Below are 21,131 nucleotides of genomic sequence, written 5' to 3'. Positions count from 1 at the left end.
TCTGAAGGTTTCTTAAATGCATGCTGCACCATTAAAATATTGCCCCAATTCCTTGGAAATGTAGAAAAACTCAGCTCAGATATTGTTTGTATTCACATGCGCGTGAAAGCACTAGATATCGTTTGCAGAGAGCACTCATTATCCTCACAAAGCTTCGCTTCCCAAGATTTCTTGGGCTTTTTAACATTATGTTATTTTAACATTTATATACTGTACTCATGAAAGTACCTGCGGTTTTGAACTCCTATGTAAACCCTGGTTTAAATGACTTCCATAAAAGCCACTTTTAAACCATTATTTATGGACCTGATTTGCTTAACTAATCACTGTTTCTAACAATATGCCAAGATTCGATGAAACTGAAAGTCAGCAGAAGTCCTCCTGGACATATGGGTCCCCATTAAGCAAGGATCCAGCTTGAGAACTAGGCTCCTGACAAACCAAAATCCAGTCTCCCTTCAATAGTAGTTGATCCAACTGGATGTGTTTATTGGTAACCCCCAAGCATGTACGTAATAAGTTGGAGAACCAGTGGACTCCCAAATCTCATCAGCCCCAGATAACCTGGCCAATGATAGAGGATGGTGGGAATTGGTCCAAGAACATCTGTAGGCCCCTGTAGGCTCTGCAGTTAAGCAACTGTAATAAGTTGCTTAAAACTCCTACCAAAGGAAGCGAGTTGCTCTAAATAAACTAAGGTAAGGTTTGATTAGCCGTACGCAAGGAAAACGCTTTATTAACTCAGTGGGCTTCATGGTACTCTCCAGATGCTGCTAGACTACAACTCCCATCCTCCATGACCATTGGCCACATGCAGGTTGGGGCTGATGTGAGTTGTAGTCCAACAACATCTGGAGGGTACCACATTGGCTACCCATCAGGCTTTCTTCTGAGTAATTTTTCACGCTGCAGCTGAGAAATGAGAATAAATGTTGGTCATATCATACCAAAGGGCAGAGGGGCAGGTAGAAGAAACAGAGGTTTTGTCATACTGGAAAGCTGGCAGGAACTGGTGCCAAAGAGAAATTGGCTTTGCAATGAAGAAGGGGAGGTGGGAGGGGGGGAAAGGACACGCCAGGGCTTTGAGGAAGAGGTGGAAGAAATGAAAGAAGGGGGTGTAATCAAGTGGCAATGTTTAATTGACTTAGGGCTTATTGGCACACCAAGTCACTGGTGCGCCTGTATCTCCTCAGCTGCCAAAGGGAATGTGCATCTGGACGCCACTAACGAGAAATCTCCTGGGGGTGGGGAAGGAGAGAGAACACCAAACATAAATCTAAAATGTGCAAACATATCCTTACCCTCTCTTGTTTGAAATCTACAAAAGCACCATCTGCATATTTTTGCTTGCTCAGAAGCTGCTTCCTCCTCTCTTGGCGTTTGGCACGCTTCTGGAATTCCTCGTTGTGGCTGTTCAAGTGCGAGGTCAGCTCCGCCATGCTATGCAGCTTGCTGTCGCAGTGCCGGCACTGGAAGATGGGGTTCTGGAAACGGGGGCCGCTCCCCAGTATGGCAAAGTCTCTCTTCAGGTCCTTGCTGTGGTGATCGGTGTAATGCAAGCACAGCAGCTCGGCCGTGCTGAAGGAGAGCTTGAAGCACTTGACGCAGCGGAAAGGGAGCCACTCCATTTCGGGAGCCTCCACCTCCACTTCTGGCTTCTCCAACTCGTTCCTCTCCTCCGGCAGAGCCTGCGGCCTCTCGTACTCATCCGCGTACACGGCGGTGAAGTAGCCCCCCAGCTTGCTGGCGTGCTGCTTCTTGGGGAACACGCCTGGGTGTCGCTTCATGTAGTGCGAGACGATTCCCTTTTTGCTGAAGGACTGAAAAGAGCAGAGAGAACACTTCTTCTTCTCCACTGCCCTCCTCAGCTCCTCGCTTAGCTGGGGGGAATCTTCTTTCGGGGGCGACGGGATGATCACTTTGTTGGGCTTGTCGCTGACAGTCCTCGAAGCAGCTAAGCAGTGCGTATAGTAGGCGTCGATGTCGTGGCGCTTCTGGTAATGCGCAGCCAAGCCTTTACGGATAGGGTTCGTGTAGGAGCACAAGGCGCATTTGAAAAGGTTGTTCTTCCCTTCCGGCTGGGCCCGGACGTTGTTGTGTTTTATCCGGTAGTGCCTAGCGATCCCTTTCCTGGTGGAGCAAAAATACTTACAGAGCTGGCACCGAAACACCGTGTGGGACACCAGGTGGGAACTCGAGAAGTGCGAAGGAGGCACCGAATCGTCTCCAATGATCTCCTCCGGAGAGATTTCTGGAGAGGGCTTAATCTCAGCGACGACTTCAGGCTCCACAGAGGCCGGCAGCTTAGGAGGAGACTGTGCAAACACATCAAATTCAGGCTGGTTGTGGTATTTCTCGTAATGGATTTTGAGCTTCTCTAGCGTGCCGTGCGTGTAAGGGCACAATTTACACCTGTAAGCGCCGTATCCTTGCTTGAAAATTCTGCTGGTCTCCTCCACCTCATTCTGGTTCATGTCATTTGGCTGCTCCACATCGTGCACAAAATCTTCCGCGGTGACCTTCACCAAGGGGTGCCTTTTCTGGTAGTGTGTGAGAACACCGTGAATGCGTGTATTAATGTACGGGCAATGCCTACATTTGTACACAGCTCCTGGGTTAATATCTATGTCTTGTGCAAAATCTGCAGCTTTAACTTTCATCCCAGGGTGCTTTTTGCCATAGTGGGTCAGAAGTCCATGCAAATTGTTGTACTCCGACTGGCACACTGTGCACTGGTATGGCGTGGATGAGATTGCAGGGTTTGCAGAGGTGAGCTGGATAGCTTTGTCCTGGACCAGGTTTGTATCCTCTGCATATTCTGCATCCTGGTCCACATGTGGCCCGGACATCTGGCCCTCCGAATTGACCCTGGCTCCAGCATCGTTGGACGTTGGGATGGCTTTATCGGCTGCATCTTTCTCCTTGATAATATCTAGTAATACAGATTCATCTCCATTCATAGCCCAGGGATGAAAAGCTTGGTAGTGATTAGTAATGTCCCAAATGGAAGATGCTTCAAAAATGCAGTCTCTGCATTTATACGTCTTCATCTCTGATGGGATCAGTAAGGCTGGAGGCGAAGGATCTGGCCCTGCCCAGAGCTTTGTCGCCATGTATGTATAGTCAACATAATGCTCAGGATGTCGCCTTTGGTAATGCACAAGCAAGCCGCTGGGTTCGGCGTGAGAATAGATGCACCACTCACAATGATACCCAGCTTCTATTAAGCCATCCAAAAATGCCCATCGCAAAATAGAGGTGACTGTGGCCTTCAAGCTCGGGTGGTCCTTTTTAATGTGCTTCCTAAGTGCGTAGAAATAAGGAGAGGTGTAAGAACACTGCCTGCACTTGAGAGCTCTCAGCTTAGCCTTCTCTCGCTCGGCGTTGGAAGCGGGAGTCTGCATGCCGCCGGGGGAGTTTTTCTGGCCACGATCACAAAGGCTCCTGATTGTGGCTGTGTGCTGCCTAATTACATCTGCATTGGCTTTGAAATCGCGGTGCTTCTTTTGGTAATGTATGAGCACGCCTTTCACAGTCCGGTTTCCATAATCACAGTGCTGGCAGAAGAACATCTCATTCTCCGAGGCGGCACTCTCAGAGTTGCCCCGGTTAAGCTGTTGCATAGATGCTGGTGGCCTGGGAACACCAGGAGGGATCTCTCCAGATCTCATCATTGCTGCAGTGGGAGGTGCCTGCCTTATGTATTTAGCAGTCACTTTTATTTCTGGGTGCCTTTTCTGGTAATGCACAAGCACGCCAACCACTGAGCGGTTGCTGTAAGAGCAATGTTTGCAGTAGTAAAGCTCAGTCGTAAGGTCTGGAGGTGGTGGAGGTGGCAGTTGTGAAGCCATATTGGACATTTTGGGGGAGATGGGCGATCCCAGTTCATAAGCCATCTGAGCCAGAGCAGAGCCCCTCTCAACAGACACGACACGCATCGTCTTCTGAATCCTGAAGTACGAAGCTTTCTCTTCAGGGTGTTTCTTCTGGTAATGAACTAAGACAGAATGCATATTAGGGCTTGCAAACGAGCAGACATCACAGTCATAAACCACAACGCTGTTTACTGACGACTCCTTCTGGCTTTCGGATTCTGGGCTATTACTCTTCGGAGAATTTTTGTTAAAAGCAGCAGGTACGCCAGTCCCACGGGCAACGGGAGCTGGAGAGGCCAGGCTTTTCGGAGCGGAGTTCAAGATCTCTCTGAGAGTCTGCGACTCTGAACTTAAGCCCTCTTGCTGTTCAACCACATAGCTGGAGAATATCATTGCATTGTTAATTTTAACTGTTGGGTGCATTCTTTGGTAATGTGGCATCAGGCTCCTAACATTCGGGCTAGTGTAAGAGCAGAAACGGCAGCGGTAGATCAAATCGGAATGATCAAAATTTAGTACATTCATGGCTTCAGGATGGTGCTCCCCATAGTGCTGCTGCAGGTCTTCAAAGTTTGTATAATCAATGTAACATTCGAGACACCTGTACACCGCACTGTGATCATTGGGATCCAGGATATACCTAAAGCTGAATTTAATGTATGGATGCATCCGTTGATAATGAGTGCTAACACTCCTGGCGGATTTGTTGCTGAAGTCACAGTGTTTACAATAGTAAAGCCTTCCGGAGTCACCATAATCAGAATTTTCATTGTTTTGGTCAGATCCATATATACTGGACTGGCTGCCCAAAGCAGATGAATTCAGACCTTGGTCTTTCAAGCCAATTGAAGAACAATAATAGTCCTCTTCATCCTCAGATATAGTTAGCTCAATTTCTGCCCCATTGGTGGAATTGTAATCATGGCCAATGCTCCTGTAGTTGGGCTCTTTCTGAGACTCGATGGTATCTCTTCCCCACATTTGCTGGGAAGCAAATGTTGCAATTTCCATCAGCGGCTCTCCTTGTTCTTCTTCCTTGTCCAGCTCAACTTCTATCTCCACTTCATTGTCGTCTTCTTCTTCCTCCTCCTCCTCTACGTTAATCACTGCATCTTCCTGTTGCTTGTTTTGACTGATTTTGCTTTGCAAATTGCTAGCTATCTCATCGATCCTAGTTCTCTTCTTCACTGGTGAAAGATCGAGGGGAAAGTCACTGGACATCTTCCGAGAGGCTTTAGCTACGAAGTTGTTTTTAGAAGACAGCCCAAGAATTGAGGTCTGACTTTTCTTCACGGTGCTGGGAGAGGCGTGAGCATCAGGCTCACTGTCTTGTGGAGTATTTGAGGATGGGCCGTCGTATTTTGGCAAGTTGTCGCAAAACGAGTGCTTGTGTTGCTGATGAACCCGGAGACCTTTCAAAGTAGTTGTGGAATAATTGCACATGGTACACTTATATGGATGCTGCGAGTTGGACTGCGGAGATTGTTGTTGCTGCTGCCCCATGGAATCCATTAACCCACCAGACTTCCTGCCATTTATATTGCCCCCTTCGTAGGATACTGTGCTTTCATTTAGCGAAGAAGCTATGCTTTCTGTTTGGGAATTCACTGCATCCCAGTCGGACGCTGCACTGGTGTGACACTGTTTATGAGCTCCGAGTTTGAACGAGCTCTTGCAAGTAAATGGACATTCATCACATTTGTATACTGCTGTCTTTCCAGACAGATGGATGTTTTCAATATGGCGGGAAATGCTCCGCCGATGCATGGTAAGGAAAGGGCAGAAGGGGCACTGGAATCTATTCATAAACCTCCTAAAGGGGATCCCCTTTGTTTCCAGTAACTTGTGGCCCTCAGACCCCATCAGTTGCTCTGCAGTTAGCCCTGAGGTTTGGTGATCCATGGAGTTCAACCCATTTTCACTGTCTAGTTCATTTAGCTCATCGTCAGAACTGGAGTCATTGAGCATACTGTTTGTATCCATATCAGCGGAAGAATTTGCCATGTCGGCCATTGCGTAGCGAGACCTGTCCGACAAATTAACAATGCCAGAGTTGTGAGGTGCTTTGTGTTTCATGTGAGGGTAAGAAACAGAAGAAAACTTTGAAGAAGTAGAAGTGTTGGACCTGACAAGAGAATTGTTCATAGAGCCTCTGTAGTTTGGGAGGTTTGCATTCGGCATCTCCCGCCCAGAGGCATTCATAGGGATGTAGTTGGTGTTTGGAGTGGGGCTTGGTGGACCCTTGCTTGATACGTCTGGCATGTTGGTCCCGTCCTGTTGCTGCCTCAGGCTTGACAATATTTTCACCATGCTGCGATGCTTTTTCATCATATGGTCGCACCAGCGTTCCCTTCGGGGCGTCTGGTAGCTACACCATTCGCAGCAGAAGTTCCCTCTCGACTTGGTCAAAGGCTTGACCATAGACTCCAAAATACTGCGTTCTACAACTTCGGCTGGGAGTTCCTTGCAAGAGTCCTGTACTGGCACAGATGTCGATGCCGATTCAGATATAGCAGCTGAAGCGGCGGGAGGGGTGGAGCTCTCCTTCAGGCTGTTTTTGTGGTACATCTTCTGGTGCTTAATAATCCTTGCACGCCTCGGAGACTTGTAGGTGCAGAACTGGCAAGAAAAAACCTTACCAAAGCCCTCGTGCATCATAATGTTGTAATTTAAGGAGCTAGTACCGGGCGATCCAGCTGGAGATCCTCCCGCCTGAGCACCATGCACTTTCCGCGTATGCTCTATGAGTAGGTTTTTGGATCTGAAATAACGCACACAGAATTTGCACTGGAAAAACTTGCTCGCTGGCTTGGAGAGCATATGCTGGCCATAATAACTCTGGCTATGGCTGTAATAATTTCCAGTCCCCAGCTGAGCTGCATTTTGTCCTAAAAAAGAGAGAGAATAAAACATTGTTTTAGAAATCCTTGAATTTGATATTGAACTTTTTATCTGTGTTTTAAATAGTTCAGGTAGGTAGGTAGATGATAGATAGATAGATAGATAGATAGATAGATAGATAGATAGATAGATAGAGATAGATGATAGATAGATAGATAGATGATAGATTAGATAGATAGATAGATAGATAGATAGATAGATAGATAGATAGATAGATGATAGATGATAGATAGATAGATAGATGATAGATGATGGATACTGTAGATAGATAGTTTTAATTCTATTAATGTTTAACTGTTCTTTTAAAAATAATTTCCCCAACATGCTTTTAGCTATTCTTATTTTATCCGTAAACTGCCTTGAGTCTCTGTTAGGGAACAAAGGCAGGACAGAAATAAAACAACAACAACAACAATTGTTTAATTAAAAAAATATGTGATCATGGTATCTCCCCTGCCAGGTAAATATGGAGAGGTAAAAGATTTGGATTATCGTAAAGATGCAGGAGGAAATGATTAACAGCAGGACCCACAAAGGGGAGGAGGGAAGTCCAGGAGATTCCTTGGAATCTTGTTTTTATCTTGTATGTTGGATATTTGACTGTAAAATTTTAATCTGAAAAACCAAATACATAATTTATTTATTTTTAAAATGTGAACCACAATTATTTACATGATTTACAAGCCCGATGACAATGGCAAAACAGCTGAACTAACTTTTTTTTTTAAAAAAAGTCTGCATTTATCCATAAGTACTGAGTTCAAACCTATACAGCATCTTAAAAAGCAGAGACATCACCTTGCCAACAAAGGTCCGTATATTTAAAGCTATGGTTTTCCCAGTAGTGAGGTATGGAAGTGAGAGCTGGACCATAAAGAAGGCTGATCGCCGAAGAATTTATGCTTTTGAATTATGGTGCTGGAGGAGACTCTTGAGAGTCCCATGGACTGCAAGAAGATCAAACCTATCCATTCGGAAGGAAATCAGCCCTGAGTGCTCACTGGAAGGACAGATCCTGAAGCTGAGGCTCCAATATTTTGGCCACCTCATGAGAAGATAAGACTCCCTGGAAAAGACCCTGATGTTGGGAAGGATTGAGGGCACAAGGAGAAGGGGACGACAGAGATGGTTGGATAGTGTTCTCGAAGCTACCAGCATGAGTTTGACCAAACTGCAGGAGGCAGTGGAAGACAGGAGTGCCTGGCGTGCTCTGGTCCATGGGGTCACAAAGAGTCAAACACGACTAAATGACTAAACAACAACAACACAACAACTGAGTTCATAGCAGAGATACTTCCTATGATGTGATGAAATGTCATTTTTACTTACATGTCCTCTCATAGGGAAGTGTCAGTGATTAAACACATAAGTAGATGGGAGATGTGAACTGCAATGGTAGAAGAGGAGAAAGACTGATGCCCTGTAGGCAGGACTAGATTTGAGGGGTTTAAGCTACAGCAGGGCAGGCTTCAGTTGAATGTCAGAAAAGAACCTTGATAGCGGGAACAACTCAACATTGGAACCAGTTACCCAGAGGGGTGAAGTAAGCTCTCACTCACTGGAGGTCTTCAAGATGGACAACCATATGTTAGGAAGGCTCTGGATTCACTGAGTAGAGAGTGTGACTAGATGTCCTCAAAGCACCCCTTCTAAACTCTTATCATTCTGTTACTCTACTATTAAGCTTTTTAAAAAATATAGTTCACATAATTCCAAATGATTTTTAAAAATGCATTAAAACAACGATGGGATGAAATGCCAGTCGAATTTCGATGTCACACATAACTATTTTAAAAACATGTATTTTTAATGTTGTATTTTAAATTGTTGCACTGCACCCTGGGACCTTAGGTTAAAAAGCAGGTTGTTATTAACTATTACCATTACATACAGCTAAGTAGACCTAGTTGCAAAAAACTGGTAAGGAAGCACTTCCGTCAATACTCCATCAATGCCACTCTTGGAATGTGTGTCCATTATTAGCTTCACTGGTATGCATGTGAATAAATGCATAAATGCAAATACAATTACATTTCTAGGAATTAGTGTTATAGTTCCTGAATGCATCTTCTGAGTGCAATATAAAACTAAAAGCAGTGTTTGCCAGGGGATAAATGCTGCACAAAAAGGCCCTAAGCAAAACGTGGCAACAGCAGGCCTCCTCATTTTGCCTGTGAGGTCATTTTTCTGGAGCCATACCCACCTGTACCACACGTGACATCAGGGGGAGATGTGGCTGCAAAAAGCAGAGTTAAACCCCCTGTACATCAACTGATGCACAGGGAGTTCATTCCTGCATTGTGAAGTACCTCTCCCCACCCGGCAGCCCATCTTTTCAAAGTTGGGTGGGGCTACTCACCCATCAATAACCTGGCATCAAATAATGGACTAATGGGTGTCCACTTGTCAAAGTTGGCCCCCCAGAGCAGAGGGAGATAAAAGACCTGGCTCACCAAGGCAGATCAAAAATTTCCCACACCTGACTTTTTTTCCTTTTTAACCTTTGATCAGGAGTTGGAACTAACATGTGATGGGCCTAATTATGTCTACTTAATTAACACTGTGATATAGGTGAAGGTAAAGGACCCCTGGACGGTTAAGTCCAGTCAAAGGCGACTACAGGGTTGCGGCGCTTATCTCGCTTTCAGGCCGAGGGAGCTGGTGTTTGTCCACAGACAGCTTTCCGGGTCATGTGGCCAGCATGACGTCTGCTTCTGGCGCAACGGAACACAGTGACAGAAACCAGAGCGCAAGGAAACACCGTTTACCTTCCTGCCACAGCAGTACCTATTTATCTACTTGCACTGGTGTGCCTTCAAACTGCTAGACTGGCAAGAGCAGGAACAGAGCAATGGGAGCTCACTCCGTTGCAGGGATTCGAACCGCCGACCTTCCAATTGGCAAGCCCAAGAGGCTCAGTGGTTTAGACCACAGCGCCACCCGCATCCCTGGTATCCCCTGTAGTAGCATGCAGTTGCTACAATTTTTTATAGGCTATTGCAATAAAATCAACATAGGTTTGTGATGGAATCCCAACGCTCAACTGCAAAACATGGCCGCTTCCCGTTGAATATGAACGCTATAGGTGCCAGTCCACTTATAAAGCGATTTCTGTTCTCATTTATAAACTGTCACAACACACAAACGTGGACAACAGGACAACAACCTGAGGATGCGCCAATGAAATAAAATCTTAAAACGGCATTTCAATAAAGGACTTTAGAAAGGTACTCTTTTTTTACCTGCTATCTCATCCGTAATTCCAAATTCATCTTTTACAGAAGAATATTCCACCTCAGCCTGGTCATTGCTATTCATAGAGCTAAACCTTGACTGGCTAGGAGTTTCCTCAGCGACATCTGTGGGTTGCAAAAACGCCGTGTGAACATCCTGAATGTGAGCTTTAAGATCTTCGTAGGATGGTGCTCGAAAATCACAGCCATCACACTGCAGCACCTCCATAGTCCTTATTGGTAAGTTTTACATCAGGAAAGCCTGAAAAAAAGAAAGTAGAAGAAGCAAAATGTCAGAGACATCTTTTGTCCATAAATAAGAAGCATACAGTTTACTGATTTTTATTTTATTTTATTTTTTAAAGTTTCAGTAGCACAGTTTTAGTTATGAGCAAATATAAGGAAATGATACCCCAAAAAGATGCATTTTTTACAAAAATGAACGAACAAAAACTAGCAGGAGATTATTTCCGGAATCTCAGAAGTGCTTCAAGAAACAATCAGATATGACTCAGATCTACTTTGTGCCCAGGGCTTGCCCAGTTGGCTTTCTCCCACCCACCTGATTCAACTCTTACCTGCTGCTAATATCTCTAACAATGAACAAGGAAGCATGTGGTGGAGAGTCATAAACAATAAAATGCAGTGCAACTGTAGTTAGGGGGCAAAGGAGTTTTCTGACACTGCCCTAAAAGCTGAACACTATTTACTTATTGTGTTTTATCCCACACTTGCGCCATTAAGCTCAAGTCGCATATATGGTGTGCCTCATCCAGTACCTCCTTCTTTTAATCCTTCTCAATAAGGATTAAAAGAAGGTTAGAGACTAAGAGGACATGACTAGCCTAAGTAAGGCGAGTTGGGATCACCCAACACCATAGCCTAGATATCTGTATCGGGGCCAAATACTTTTAACTAGTGATCTCCCTTTTTTGCAACCTTTTTTTTTACTTTTAGTACTACAGGCCTGTGGCGTAGCTTGCCTGTCATGCCAAGCTAAACTTTGGTTATAGCACGAACACAAGAGGCTGCCAGGAGATTGTGTCAACTTGGTTAGTTTTCTTTCTGCACAATGCTGAGCTAAGCAATGGCTTGGCTTAGCGCACAGTCCAAACCTCTCTCCAGATTAAGTATGACCCGTAACCAGAGTTTGCTCCTTGGTGGTATGTTCATGATTTCAGGAGTAAACTTTGGTCTTTCAAATTTGGTCTTTCACATTTCAGTTGTACTGATTCTTTAAAAATCTTATTATTATTATTATTATTATTATTATTATTATTATTATTATTATTAATTTATTTTGCTGAGTTTGCTGAGAGAATATAGCACCTAGTCCTTCTTCCGGGAAGTAAAATGAGTATCTCCACAGCATGAAAGGAAATAATTTTTTCCCCCGTGTCTGCAATTCACTATATGAAGCAGTAGACCAGTACTACTCAGAGGTAAGGATGTCACTTCAGTAGATGACCTGCTAAATCTATTGTTTCTATTATCTGGGGGGAGGCTACCAAACAGGTTGAAAAGGAGCAGCTTCCTAAATTGTAGATAAAAGGTAGGCTTTTTTAAAAAAAAGAAAAGAATTTAAGAGGTAATTTCAGCCCAGCATGGCATGTACCTAGCAGCAACTATTATCTTAATCAATGGATGGCTTTTTTGACAGTCTCCTCACATACTCCTACAGGTCACATTCAGGCGAGGAGCTCCACAAGCCCAATAGATCTAACAGCAGCCAAAACATGCCCCGATGGAAATTCCATTCTCTTATGGCAGGGCGATATAAAGTTACTTCTGCAGAACATTCAAATCCGCTTTGGACACAAGAGAGCACAAAAGGCACATCTCCCCTGGCAGGGCTTTCGAGCGCTGTGATGTGTTGGGCGCAACCCACCCCCCTTCTCCTTCCTTCAGCCGAAAGAACGAAGGTTGGTCGTTTCTCAGCTTAACAAAGTTAGCGGCGACGGAGACCCTCAACCTTCTTTGTGCAAGCCCTGGACCCAAGACGGTTGTGGAAGAGGTTTGCTATCTGCTCTGGATCAAATTACAGCCGGGAGCAGCAGGGAGGCCCCACCCCACAAAGTCTCCCTCCTTCAGCACAGTCCATTAGACCTGAAAACAATTCCACCCCTCCTTTCCCTCTCCATGGTGCAAGCGGACAACTCTTGAATTCTGAATGCTCCAAAGGAAGGAGAAGATGGAAAGTCGCAGTAGACAAAAGCGGGGTGGGATTCACCCCCCAGTTTCCACTGCCCATGCTCCTGACCTCCTCCTCCCCACTCACCCCAGCCACCCAGTAAGAGCCCTTTCAGCCTGAGCCAAGCAAGCCACAGTTCTGCTGAATGTGTGTTTATCACACTTCCAAGAGATATGAGCTTCTGCGTCACTGAAGCTTTAAGACTCACTAAGCTGCCCTAGTCCTCTGAGCTTTAGGAGAGAGGGAGAGAGCGAATGTGTGTGTTTGTGTGCAGCCATTTTAGCTCAGACAAGTCATGTACTCAGAGAGAGAGAGAGAGAGAGAGATAGACTCAGAGCTTCTAGTCAGCCTGCAACATGGCTCCACACATCTCAGCCTCTTCTCCAGCGTGCAAGATCCTTCCTCGACACCGACCAAGCACCCTCCTTCCTCCATCTCTTCCCCCAATATGCTTTTGTTTTTGATTTTTAGGAGGAGACCAGCCTCTTCAGAGACGAGGAAGGACTTCTCTTCTTTTGGACTACACAGGGATGCCTGAAGACCACCGAGGCTTGTCATAGACACCAGCAACTCTCCCTGACACAGCCATGGGCAACAAGAACAACAACAAAGATCTCAAGAGGATTCCTTTTGTCTTCCACACACAAAAAATAATTTTAAAAACCCACATCCCAGCAACGACGACAGGAAGGAAAAAGGGTTTTGGCCAAATTGTCCCACAGGCTTGAATGAAGGCGCAGAAGGGTGACCTTTTCCTGAGAGCGAGAGAAACAAATAAGGAAGGATGGAGAGAAAAGAGAGAGGGAGGGGACAGGAATGGAGAGGACGAAAAAGGAGGGGAAGAGGAGGAGGAGGGAGGGGAGAGCCCTTCAGAAAGCCTCGGCCTCTTGGGAGCCGTTCTCCTATGCACAGAAGACATACCATCTGACACGGGCTGCCAGATTCCAAAGTCTAATGACCTTTGTTAATCACCAGCCAAGCTGTCTGCCTCAGCAAGCCTTGCCAATAGGCACACCCTTCAACACAAAGGCTGGAGCTATTCCTTTTGGAGAGAGGTTCTCTGAAAGCTCCATTGTGCAGGAGAGGGGGAAACGGAGGGGAAAGAGAAAGGGCGGGGGCCAGAGGTTGGGATCTCTTCCTTTCAATACGGTTGAGGAACAACAGGGACAAAAGTGGCCTTCCTCTACTGTTCCTCCTCAGTTTGGAAAGTTCTCAGATGGGGCTTAGGAAACAACAGAAGGTGGAGGAATTTAAACATCTCCCTCCACAAGGTAAAAACTCGGATCTTTTGCATACTCTCCCAACATTTCTCCGATGAAAATAGGGATGTGCTATTCCATCATCATCATCGTTTTCTTATTTATTCCCCACCCACCTGACTTGGTTGCACCAGCCATCATATTATTATTTTTTTGACAAAGTAATAATCATAAATAAGTAAGAATAAAAATGTGCACCTCACCACCGAAACCATTCCATTGCAACTATCCAACCTCCTAAAATAGCCACCATAAGTAAAAAGATAATAAAACAGTAAGCAGTAAAAAGAGAAACAAAAAATCCTTCCCCCAAAAACAGCCTTCAGATGTCTTCGAGTGCTTGTATAGTTACTTATCTCCTTGGCTCGGGGATAGCATTAACTCCATACCCTCCAACATTTCTCTGGTGAAAATAGGGATGTCCTAAGAAAAAGTGGGACATTCCAGGATCAAATCAGAAACCGGGATGGCTTCTATGAATCCAGGACTTGCACTGAGCAAGGAAAACAAGAGAGCATTTTCATCCGTCAGCACCTTGGCGTTACCTTTCAAGGCCTGCCCATTCATAGACCAAATATCCCACTGGTTTCTAGCAGAGCAGATTTTTACAGGCTGATCACCTGGTGCCAATGGGAGATATGCTTGGGAAACAGACCCCGGGGAAATGAATGGAAGGTGCACAACAGCGCATGGGGGATCTTGAAAGCTGTGCTCTCTCACCACTCCCATTCATCTCAATGGTGCTTGTGGAGGACAAGTTCCTGAAGGACTCGGCCCACTGATGCTTTTTGCTTTGTTAAAAATGGGTTCAACCTTTAACAAAGAAAAAGAATTACAAAGGTGAGTAAACTCATGGAAACTGCGGCAACAATTGTTGTCAGGTCCATAGGAGTGACCTTCAGTTTCATATATTCACCCAAACAGGAAGAATCTAAGAAAGAAGTATTTTATTATTTGACGATTTCTCATCATGGCTCAAACATTTCAAGAGTGGGAGAAATCCCGCCCCTAAGACCTAACATGGTTTAAGCGATCAAGGAAATCCAACATACGATGTGTGTATTTCTTTGTCTATGGGAGATAAAGAGCAGAGGGACCCATCTGTCAGCCGAAGAATGGAGCTCATTTTCACTGCAGATGTTAATACGCTGTCAAGATGCACATGAAAGAGAGATATATGGAAACAATATCGGCATGTTTGTCCATAATGACAAAGGCAGCAGTTGCAACATTTTCATGGGGGCTATAGCCAGGACTGTTCATACTCTGCAGAACAAACAAACCCAAACCCTCTACCAAGGTTACCCAATTTCTGACTTGCAATCAGAACAAAATAATGCAAATATAACTAAACTGCATGGAAGAGTTTGTTTTCTAAAAGTTATTCTAAAATCTCAGGTTTGCAACCATTTACAACGGAGAAAATATTCTGGGAGAATATTTGGTGTAAGTGCAAGGGATACAAAAGCTACCACTTACGTCCAGAGCCTGCGTTTAGGGCGCTGGAACCTCCATAACCAAAAGCCAGACCCATCACATACCCTATTCTGAGCTTCCAAACCAGTTTTGTCGCAGCCTAAATCAAGAGAACCACAAAACTACTTCCAACTACTGGGGAGACGGGGGCGATGGGAAGAGTTAAACTTGTTTTTATTGAACAGAAGCCCTTCCTATGCCAGATGGTAAGCTTTCTTAAAAAAAACAAAAACACACAAAGCAGTTTCAAAGGCAGGTTGTGGTATAGCATTGGGTTGAGGGGTTCAAAATGTGTCTGGGGAAAACTAAATTCCAATAGCCTAGCACAACCACAAAGGTAATTCTTTGCATCCTAGACTTTTTTTTAAAAAAAAAGTAGATTGTGCATGCTAGCTAGCTACCTAGCTAGTGTGTGTGTACACACAGAGAGAAAGAGCGACACACACACACACACACACACACACAGAGAGAGAGAGAGAGAGAGAGAGAGAGAGAGAGAGAGAGAGAGAGATCCCTGAAGTCTTTCAAGCTTCAAAGCACATCTCCTTATTAATTTAAAACAGTCCATATGCACACATGATTGCCCACACAGGTTACAAGGCTCCAGGTTCTTTATGGTGGAATAATCACTTCTTTAAAAATATTATTAAAAAAAATAAAATCAAAAGAGTTCTACATGCACCTTGGACATTTCCAGAAGACTCAGGTCTCCAAATACATTGCAAAATCAACAGAAGAAGGTCAGAGTGGTGTCAGGGGGACAAATGTGATGCAGCGCGGGGATTGTGATCTCAATCAACCTAATACATACTTGAGAAAAACAACCTAATAGAATATCAGCTAAATCATACATGACAGATGGCCATCCAGCCTCCAAGGAAGGAGAGTCCGTCACCTTTCAAGGAAGTCTTTTTCACCACCAAACAGCTCTTACTGTCAGAAATTTCTTCCTGATGTTTAGTCGGAATCTCCTTCCTCGTCACTTGAATCTATTGGGTTTGGGTCCTAGCTTCCAGAGCAGGAGGAAAAAAGCTTGCTCCATCTGCCATGTGACAGTGCTTGAGATATCTGAAGATGGCTATCATACCTCCTTCTCAGTCTCCTCTTTACCAGGCTAAACATACCCAACTCACTCAACTCTTTCTTCATAAGGCTTGGTTTCAAGATGCTTTATCATCTTGGTCGCTCTCGTCTGCACGCACCAACTTCTCAATATCCTTCTTAAACTGTGGTGCCCAGAAATGGGCACATCATTCCAGGTGTGGTTTAACCAAGGAAGACTAGAGCAGGGCTATTACTTCCCTTAATCAGGACTATGCTTCTGTTGATGAACCCTGTTAACATGACTCATGTTAAGCTTGTGGTCTACTAAGACCCCTAGATCCTTTTCTAAATATAGAACCTTACATTCATCCCTACTGAAATTATTTGTATTAGTTTTGGCCCAATTCTCCAATCTGTTTAGGTCATCTTAGGTCATCTTAGGTCTTCTACGGTAGGCATGTCCAACAGGTAGATCGTGATCTACCGGTAGATCACTGGCTCCCCTCAAAGAAGCTCAACAACTTTGACCTGAACCCCCCCAAAAGGGATAGATCACTGCCAGTTTTTAACTCTGTGAGTAGATCTCAGTCTCTTAGGAGTTGGTCACCCCTGTTCTACAGCACTGGCTACTCCTCCCAGTTTGGTGTCATCTGCAAATTCCTTCATCCAAGTCTTGTATAAAGATATTGAACAACAACGGGCCCAGGACAGAACCCTGCAGTACCCCACTTGCCACTTTTTTCCAAGATGGCGAGGAACTGTTAGTGAGCACTCTTTGGGTTCAGTAAGTCAACCAGCTACAAATCCGCCTAACGGTTACCTAGTCCAGCTCACATTTTACCAGTTTCTCCACAAGAGTATCATGAGGGGCTTTGTCAAAAGCATTACTGAAATCCAGATATACTATGTCCACAACATTCCCCTGATCCACCCAGCTTGTAGCTCTATCAAAAAAAGAAATGGGATTCATCTGGCATGACTGGGTCTTAGTAATCACGATATCCCTTTCCAAGTGCTCACAAGCCAACTATTTAATTATCTGTTCTAGGACCTTTCCTGGTACAGAAGGCCTTAGCATTGGTCTAATCTGCTGTCTGTGCTGGAAAGAGGTTCGTCTACCAGAAATAAACCTTCAAACAGCAATGTGATTCAAGAGCCAACTAATTATAGACCCTACAAAACTTTCAAGAGATAGAATCGCAAGTACCAATAGCAACAACATAGGGCATGAATTTTTTTTCCTGCCACAGAAATATTAGTTTAGAAGCAAGAAATTCAAGAAACACCAGTATTCGCAACCGAAGAACCTCCTTGCTCCTATTTAAGTGAAGTGCTTTACTTAACCAGCTTCTGTGTCTCTAGGACAAGTTTGTTGGAGTTTAAAATACCACTCCATTATTTTTAAAAACTGTCAAAATTTGTATCACTCGTGTTAAGTCTAGCACAGATATAACAGTAGCTTGAAAGCCACCATTTGCCAATCAGAAGCATGGCATGGAACACATGCTCTCTCCTTCTTCCTTATCTAGCCAACATTGTCACTTGACACATACACCAACGTGACCAAGCTGTCTTACACTGATGCTCTGCAAACCTATGTCCAACCAAAAGCTTCAAATTCTGGTTCACAAGAGAGCAATGGTTAGCACCGATCATAAAGATAGGTGTGCATGCAATTCAAAACCGGCTAAGGCCAAGGAATGGGTTGCTTCAAATCTGTGGGTTTGCAGCAAAAGCAGCATTTGCAATTCCACTGAGTCTCCAGTGTAAATCTCATCGCATTTGTATAGCAGCAGTACTTCTTCTTCCTTCCCTTTCGGCTCTTCTTAATCTGCTCAGGGTACACTTTCGGAAAGCGAGAAGATATTTAAGAGGAGATGGAACTTATTCTGGCTCCCAGCATATTTACTACACCAGGGATGGAAAATGGCCCTTTGTAGTATTGCTGAGGCGAGAGGGAGGAAGCTGGTGGCAGGATGTGGCTAGTGGAGATAGAAAAGCGGCAAGAGTTGGTGTGGTGACCCGAGAGCCTGAGAGAAGGCTTAGTGTGCCTGGGCCATCTGCCTCCGATAGTTCTGATGTGGTGATGGACCAGCAGCAAAGGGAGGAAGTAGACAGATGCTGAGCTTGTTAAAAGCAGCTTACGAACACAGAAGAAAATACCAAGCTACAATTTGTGGCTTCACAGGACTGGGCTGAAGTTTCCAAATATATAAACAGGTTCATACATCTTGCTACAACAAAGAAGAAGAGGAAGATAGGCAGTAGATATATTTGCATACATCACACCCCAGTGACTTCTCTGGCGATACCAGATGCAAACTTAGCAATCGCCACATTAATACACTCTTAATTTGACTCTGTGAAGCCAAGTGATGTATTCAAGCAGGGAGGTCACTGCAATGTTAAGAAGAGATTTTGTGCAACTGGTCAGCTTGCAAAACCCGTCAGCCTTTAAAAGGAAATTCTAAACCGTGCTATCAGAGAACAAGATAATTTTTTTTTTATCGGGGGTAGTGAACAGAGGGAAGACCTTGGATTCTTAGAAAAGATCGGGATGTCTTCCCCCTGAAATTCCCAAATCCAAGCACACACGAAATGGCAAATAAGACATGCCTATCAACAGAACTGTTCCCAGCTGCAACCTTGCTGCAAACTTTATATAACGCAACATAAGCAATCACTGCCAGTTTGTACGATGCCAGAACATGAAGTTTATTCGTGTAGCATGGTGTAGAAATGGAGATCTACTCACTAGGGCTGGGTGATAATCTGGTTTTCAACACTGTGATACATCACCAGCTAAACATATACTGATGCATCACAATGTCTGAAATGAGGGTGGAGCTATGCAGAGACAATGGCTGGCTTCATGGTTTTTCCCACATTGTGGTTTTTGCATAGAGCACACACAATGATTTGCGATATATTGCCAGGTCAAAAATTATGAAAACGGTATCATGATATAGACTTCAAACCGGTTTTGGGTGATATATTGCCCAGCCCTAGCAGTAGTATTATTGCTGCCCTAAAGTCCTTCATAAGGAAAGGTGGGATGTAAACTAAACGAATAAACAAATACATACCATATTTTTCCATGTATAAGACGCTCCCATGTATAAGATGACCCCTATTTTTTGAGCCCAAAATTAAGAAATAAATTTATTTATATATTTAACTGCAACATTCTGTGTATAAGACAACCCCCAATTTTAAACTTAAAAAAATTGGGGGGGGGGGGGGAATATAGTCTTATACATGGAAAAATACAGTACATGCATGGGGGGGAAAAGATTATTATTGTCAAAGCATTTCACAATCATCGTCTCCATCTGAATTTCAGACATTTTGCAAGCTATTAGAATTAGGATCAGTTTATCTGTTTGACTAACTACAGCAACTGTCAGATTTGCTATGTGAACGTCGACAACAATAGTTGCATACTGTGTTAAAGAACGCAATCTGTTCCGAGCAACTTATTACTGTAAAAAGAAAAAAGAAAGGAGCCGGCTAATATTCTTGGCAATTTGCCACACATCAAGTACAAAGTATGAGATAATGCTACCCAAATGCACATGGCAGAATATGCGCAGCCCCCAGTGCCCATTGGGAAAGTCTAGCTTGCTGAATCAGGAGCAGGAAGTAGCATGGGATGCGAGAGAAAGACGGGGTTCCAGACCCAATTCTAGGCTTAACCAATCTTGTGGGTCCTCAACTCAGGAATGCCATCAAATCTCACTCCGTTTGCCATTTGTGGAACCCTTGCTGCAAGCTGGATGTGCAAGCTCTAAACCTCATCTATTTACACAGCTGGCAATTCTTTTGTATTAATGCCAAGCGAACAGGTGGAAATCATGCTTTATTGTAAGCCGTATCCTATGAAGTTATGGCTGGTGCAAACATTTCCTTTATCACTTTTGCATCTAGACAGTTTGATGGTCAACTGAACCTTTAAACACATTTTTCCATGAGAACTGCACATTCTAAACATTTGTTTTTTGAAAACCAATTATCATCTAATTTATTCCGATTACTATTCCAAATTATATTTGCTATATCTCTATCTCTACACACACACACACACACACACACACACACACACACACACACACACGGCCCCCTCTGGCCTATACGACAAGCAAACAAGTTTCTTATGCTGTGTTGTATTTTCTACTCAGATTTGCTCTTGAAAAAAGCATTATTTGGGCAAGTAAGTAGAAAGGCTGGCCCTGTCTCTAAAATCAATTGAAACAAACCAGCAAGCCAGCATCAGAAAATTCAAACCCCCAAAGAAAACCCCATGTATATACAGTGAGCTTCTCTGTTCTGCATGTCTGAATGACGGGGGGTGAATAGGATACATGGAAAGCTGAAAGTCAGACCACTCTAACACTTACTGTGGCTCTCTCCCAGCCCTTACTTGGAGTTGCCAAGAATGAACTTGTGGCCTTTGGCATCCAAAGATGATGCTCCATTACTGAGCTACGGCCCTTCCTCCATAATTCAAAGTACTTGTGCAACTGTCTACCCAAAATGACATTTAGGGAGGATGGAAGGTGGGTAACTGCTTCCTCTCTGCTGTTTTTCAGGCTACTTCTTTTTATGGGTCGGCAGCACCAATATGTGCAGCTCCCACTTGGTGTCCTCCTAGAGATGCAGCAATAAAACTGCTAGCACATTTGCAAAGATAAGGAGGGTCTGGTATGGTTTCAAATTGGATGGGGGAACCGCATGTTGAGATGGAGGGCTGGACTAGACTACCCTCGGGGCATCTTCCAATTCTTCAATTCTGTGATTCTATGAAACATGTTTACTTGACTGATTTGCATCATTCATGCGAATGGCATTTTACCAATGAGCTATCAAGAAAGTAGGTCCCTGTCCCAAGTCGATCGAGATCTGCATTGCTACATGGTCTACAAAGGAAGGGGACAATGACACAGAGACAAAGTGAGCTCTCTTCCAATTGCACACGCTTAGCCTAGATCTGGGGTCAGCAACCATTTTCAGCTGTGGGCAGGTCCACCGTCCCTCAGACCATGGGCCAGACTATATTTTGAAAAGAAATAAAATAAATGAACGAATTCCTATGCCCCACCAATAACCCAGAGATGCAGTTTAAATAAAAGCACACATTCTACTCATGTCAAAA

General features: G+C 44.2%; 1 protein-coding gene across 10 annotated transcripts in view; it reads right to left on the bottom strand.

Annotated features, from left to right (window-relative positions):
- Positions 1 to 21,131, bottom strand: part of ZNF462 (zinc finger protein 462) — a 145,877-nt gene that overhangs the window by 67,285 nt on the left and 57,461 nt on the right. For all 10 annotated transcript variants that reach the window (XR_003704292.2, XM_028711712.2, XM_028711711.2 and 7 more), the window contains 2 exons: positions 10,019 to 10,271; positions 1,302 to 6,763 (listed from right to left, as the gene is read on the bottom strand). Coding sequence is in view for 9 of the 10 variants with exons in the window: in XM_028711712.2 (XP_028567545.2) it covers positions 1,302 to 6,763; positions 10,019 to 10,238 (5,682 nt within the window). In the remaining variant the exon portion in view is untranslated. The remainder of the gene's footprint in view (positions 1 to 1,301; positions 6,764 to 10,018; positions 10,272 to 21,131) is intronic.

The sequence above is a fragment of the Podarcis muralis genome, chromosome 17 (assembly GCF_964188315.1).
Source record: "Podarcis muralis chromosome 17, rPodMur119.hap1.1, whole genome shotgun sequence".
Taxonomy (NCBI): Eukaryota; Metazoa; Chordata; class Lepidosauria; order Squamata; family Lacertidae; genus Podarcis; species Podarcis muralis.
The sequence above is the reverse complement of the archived record's forward strand: the minus strand, read 5'-3'. Positions and strand labels throughout refer to the sequence as shown.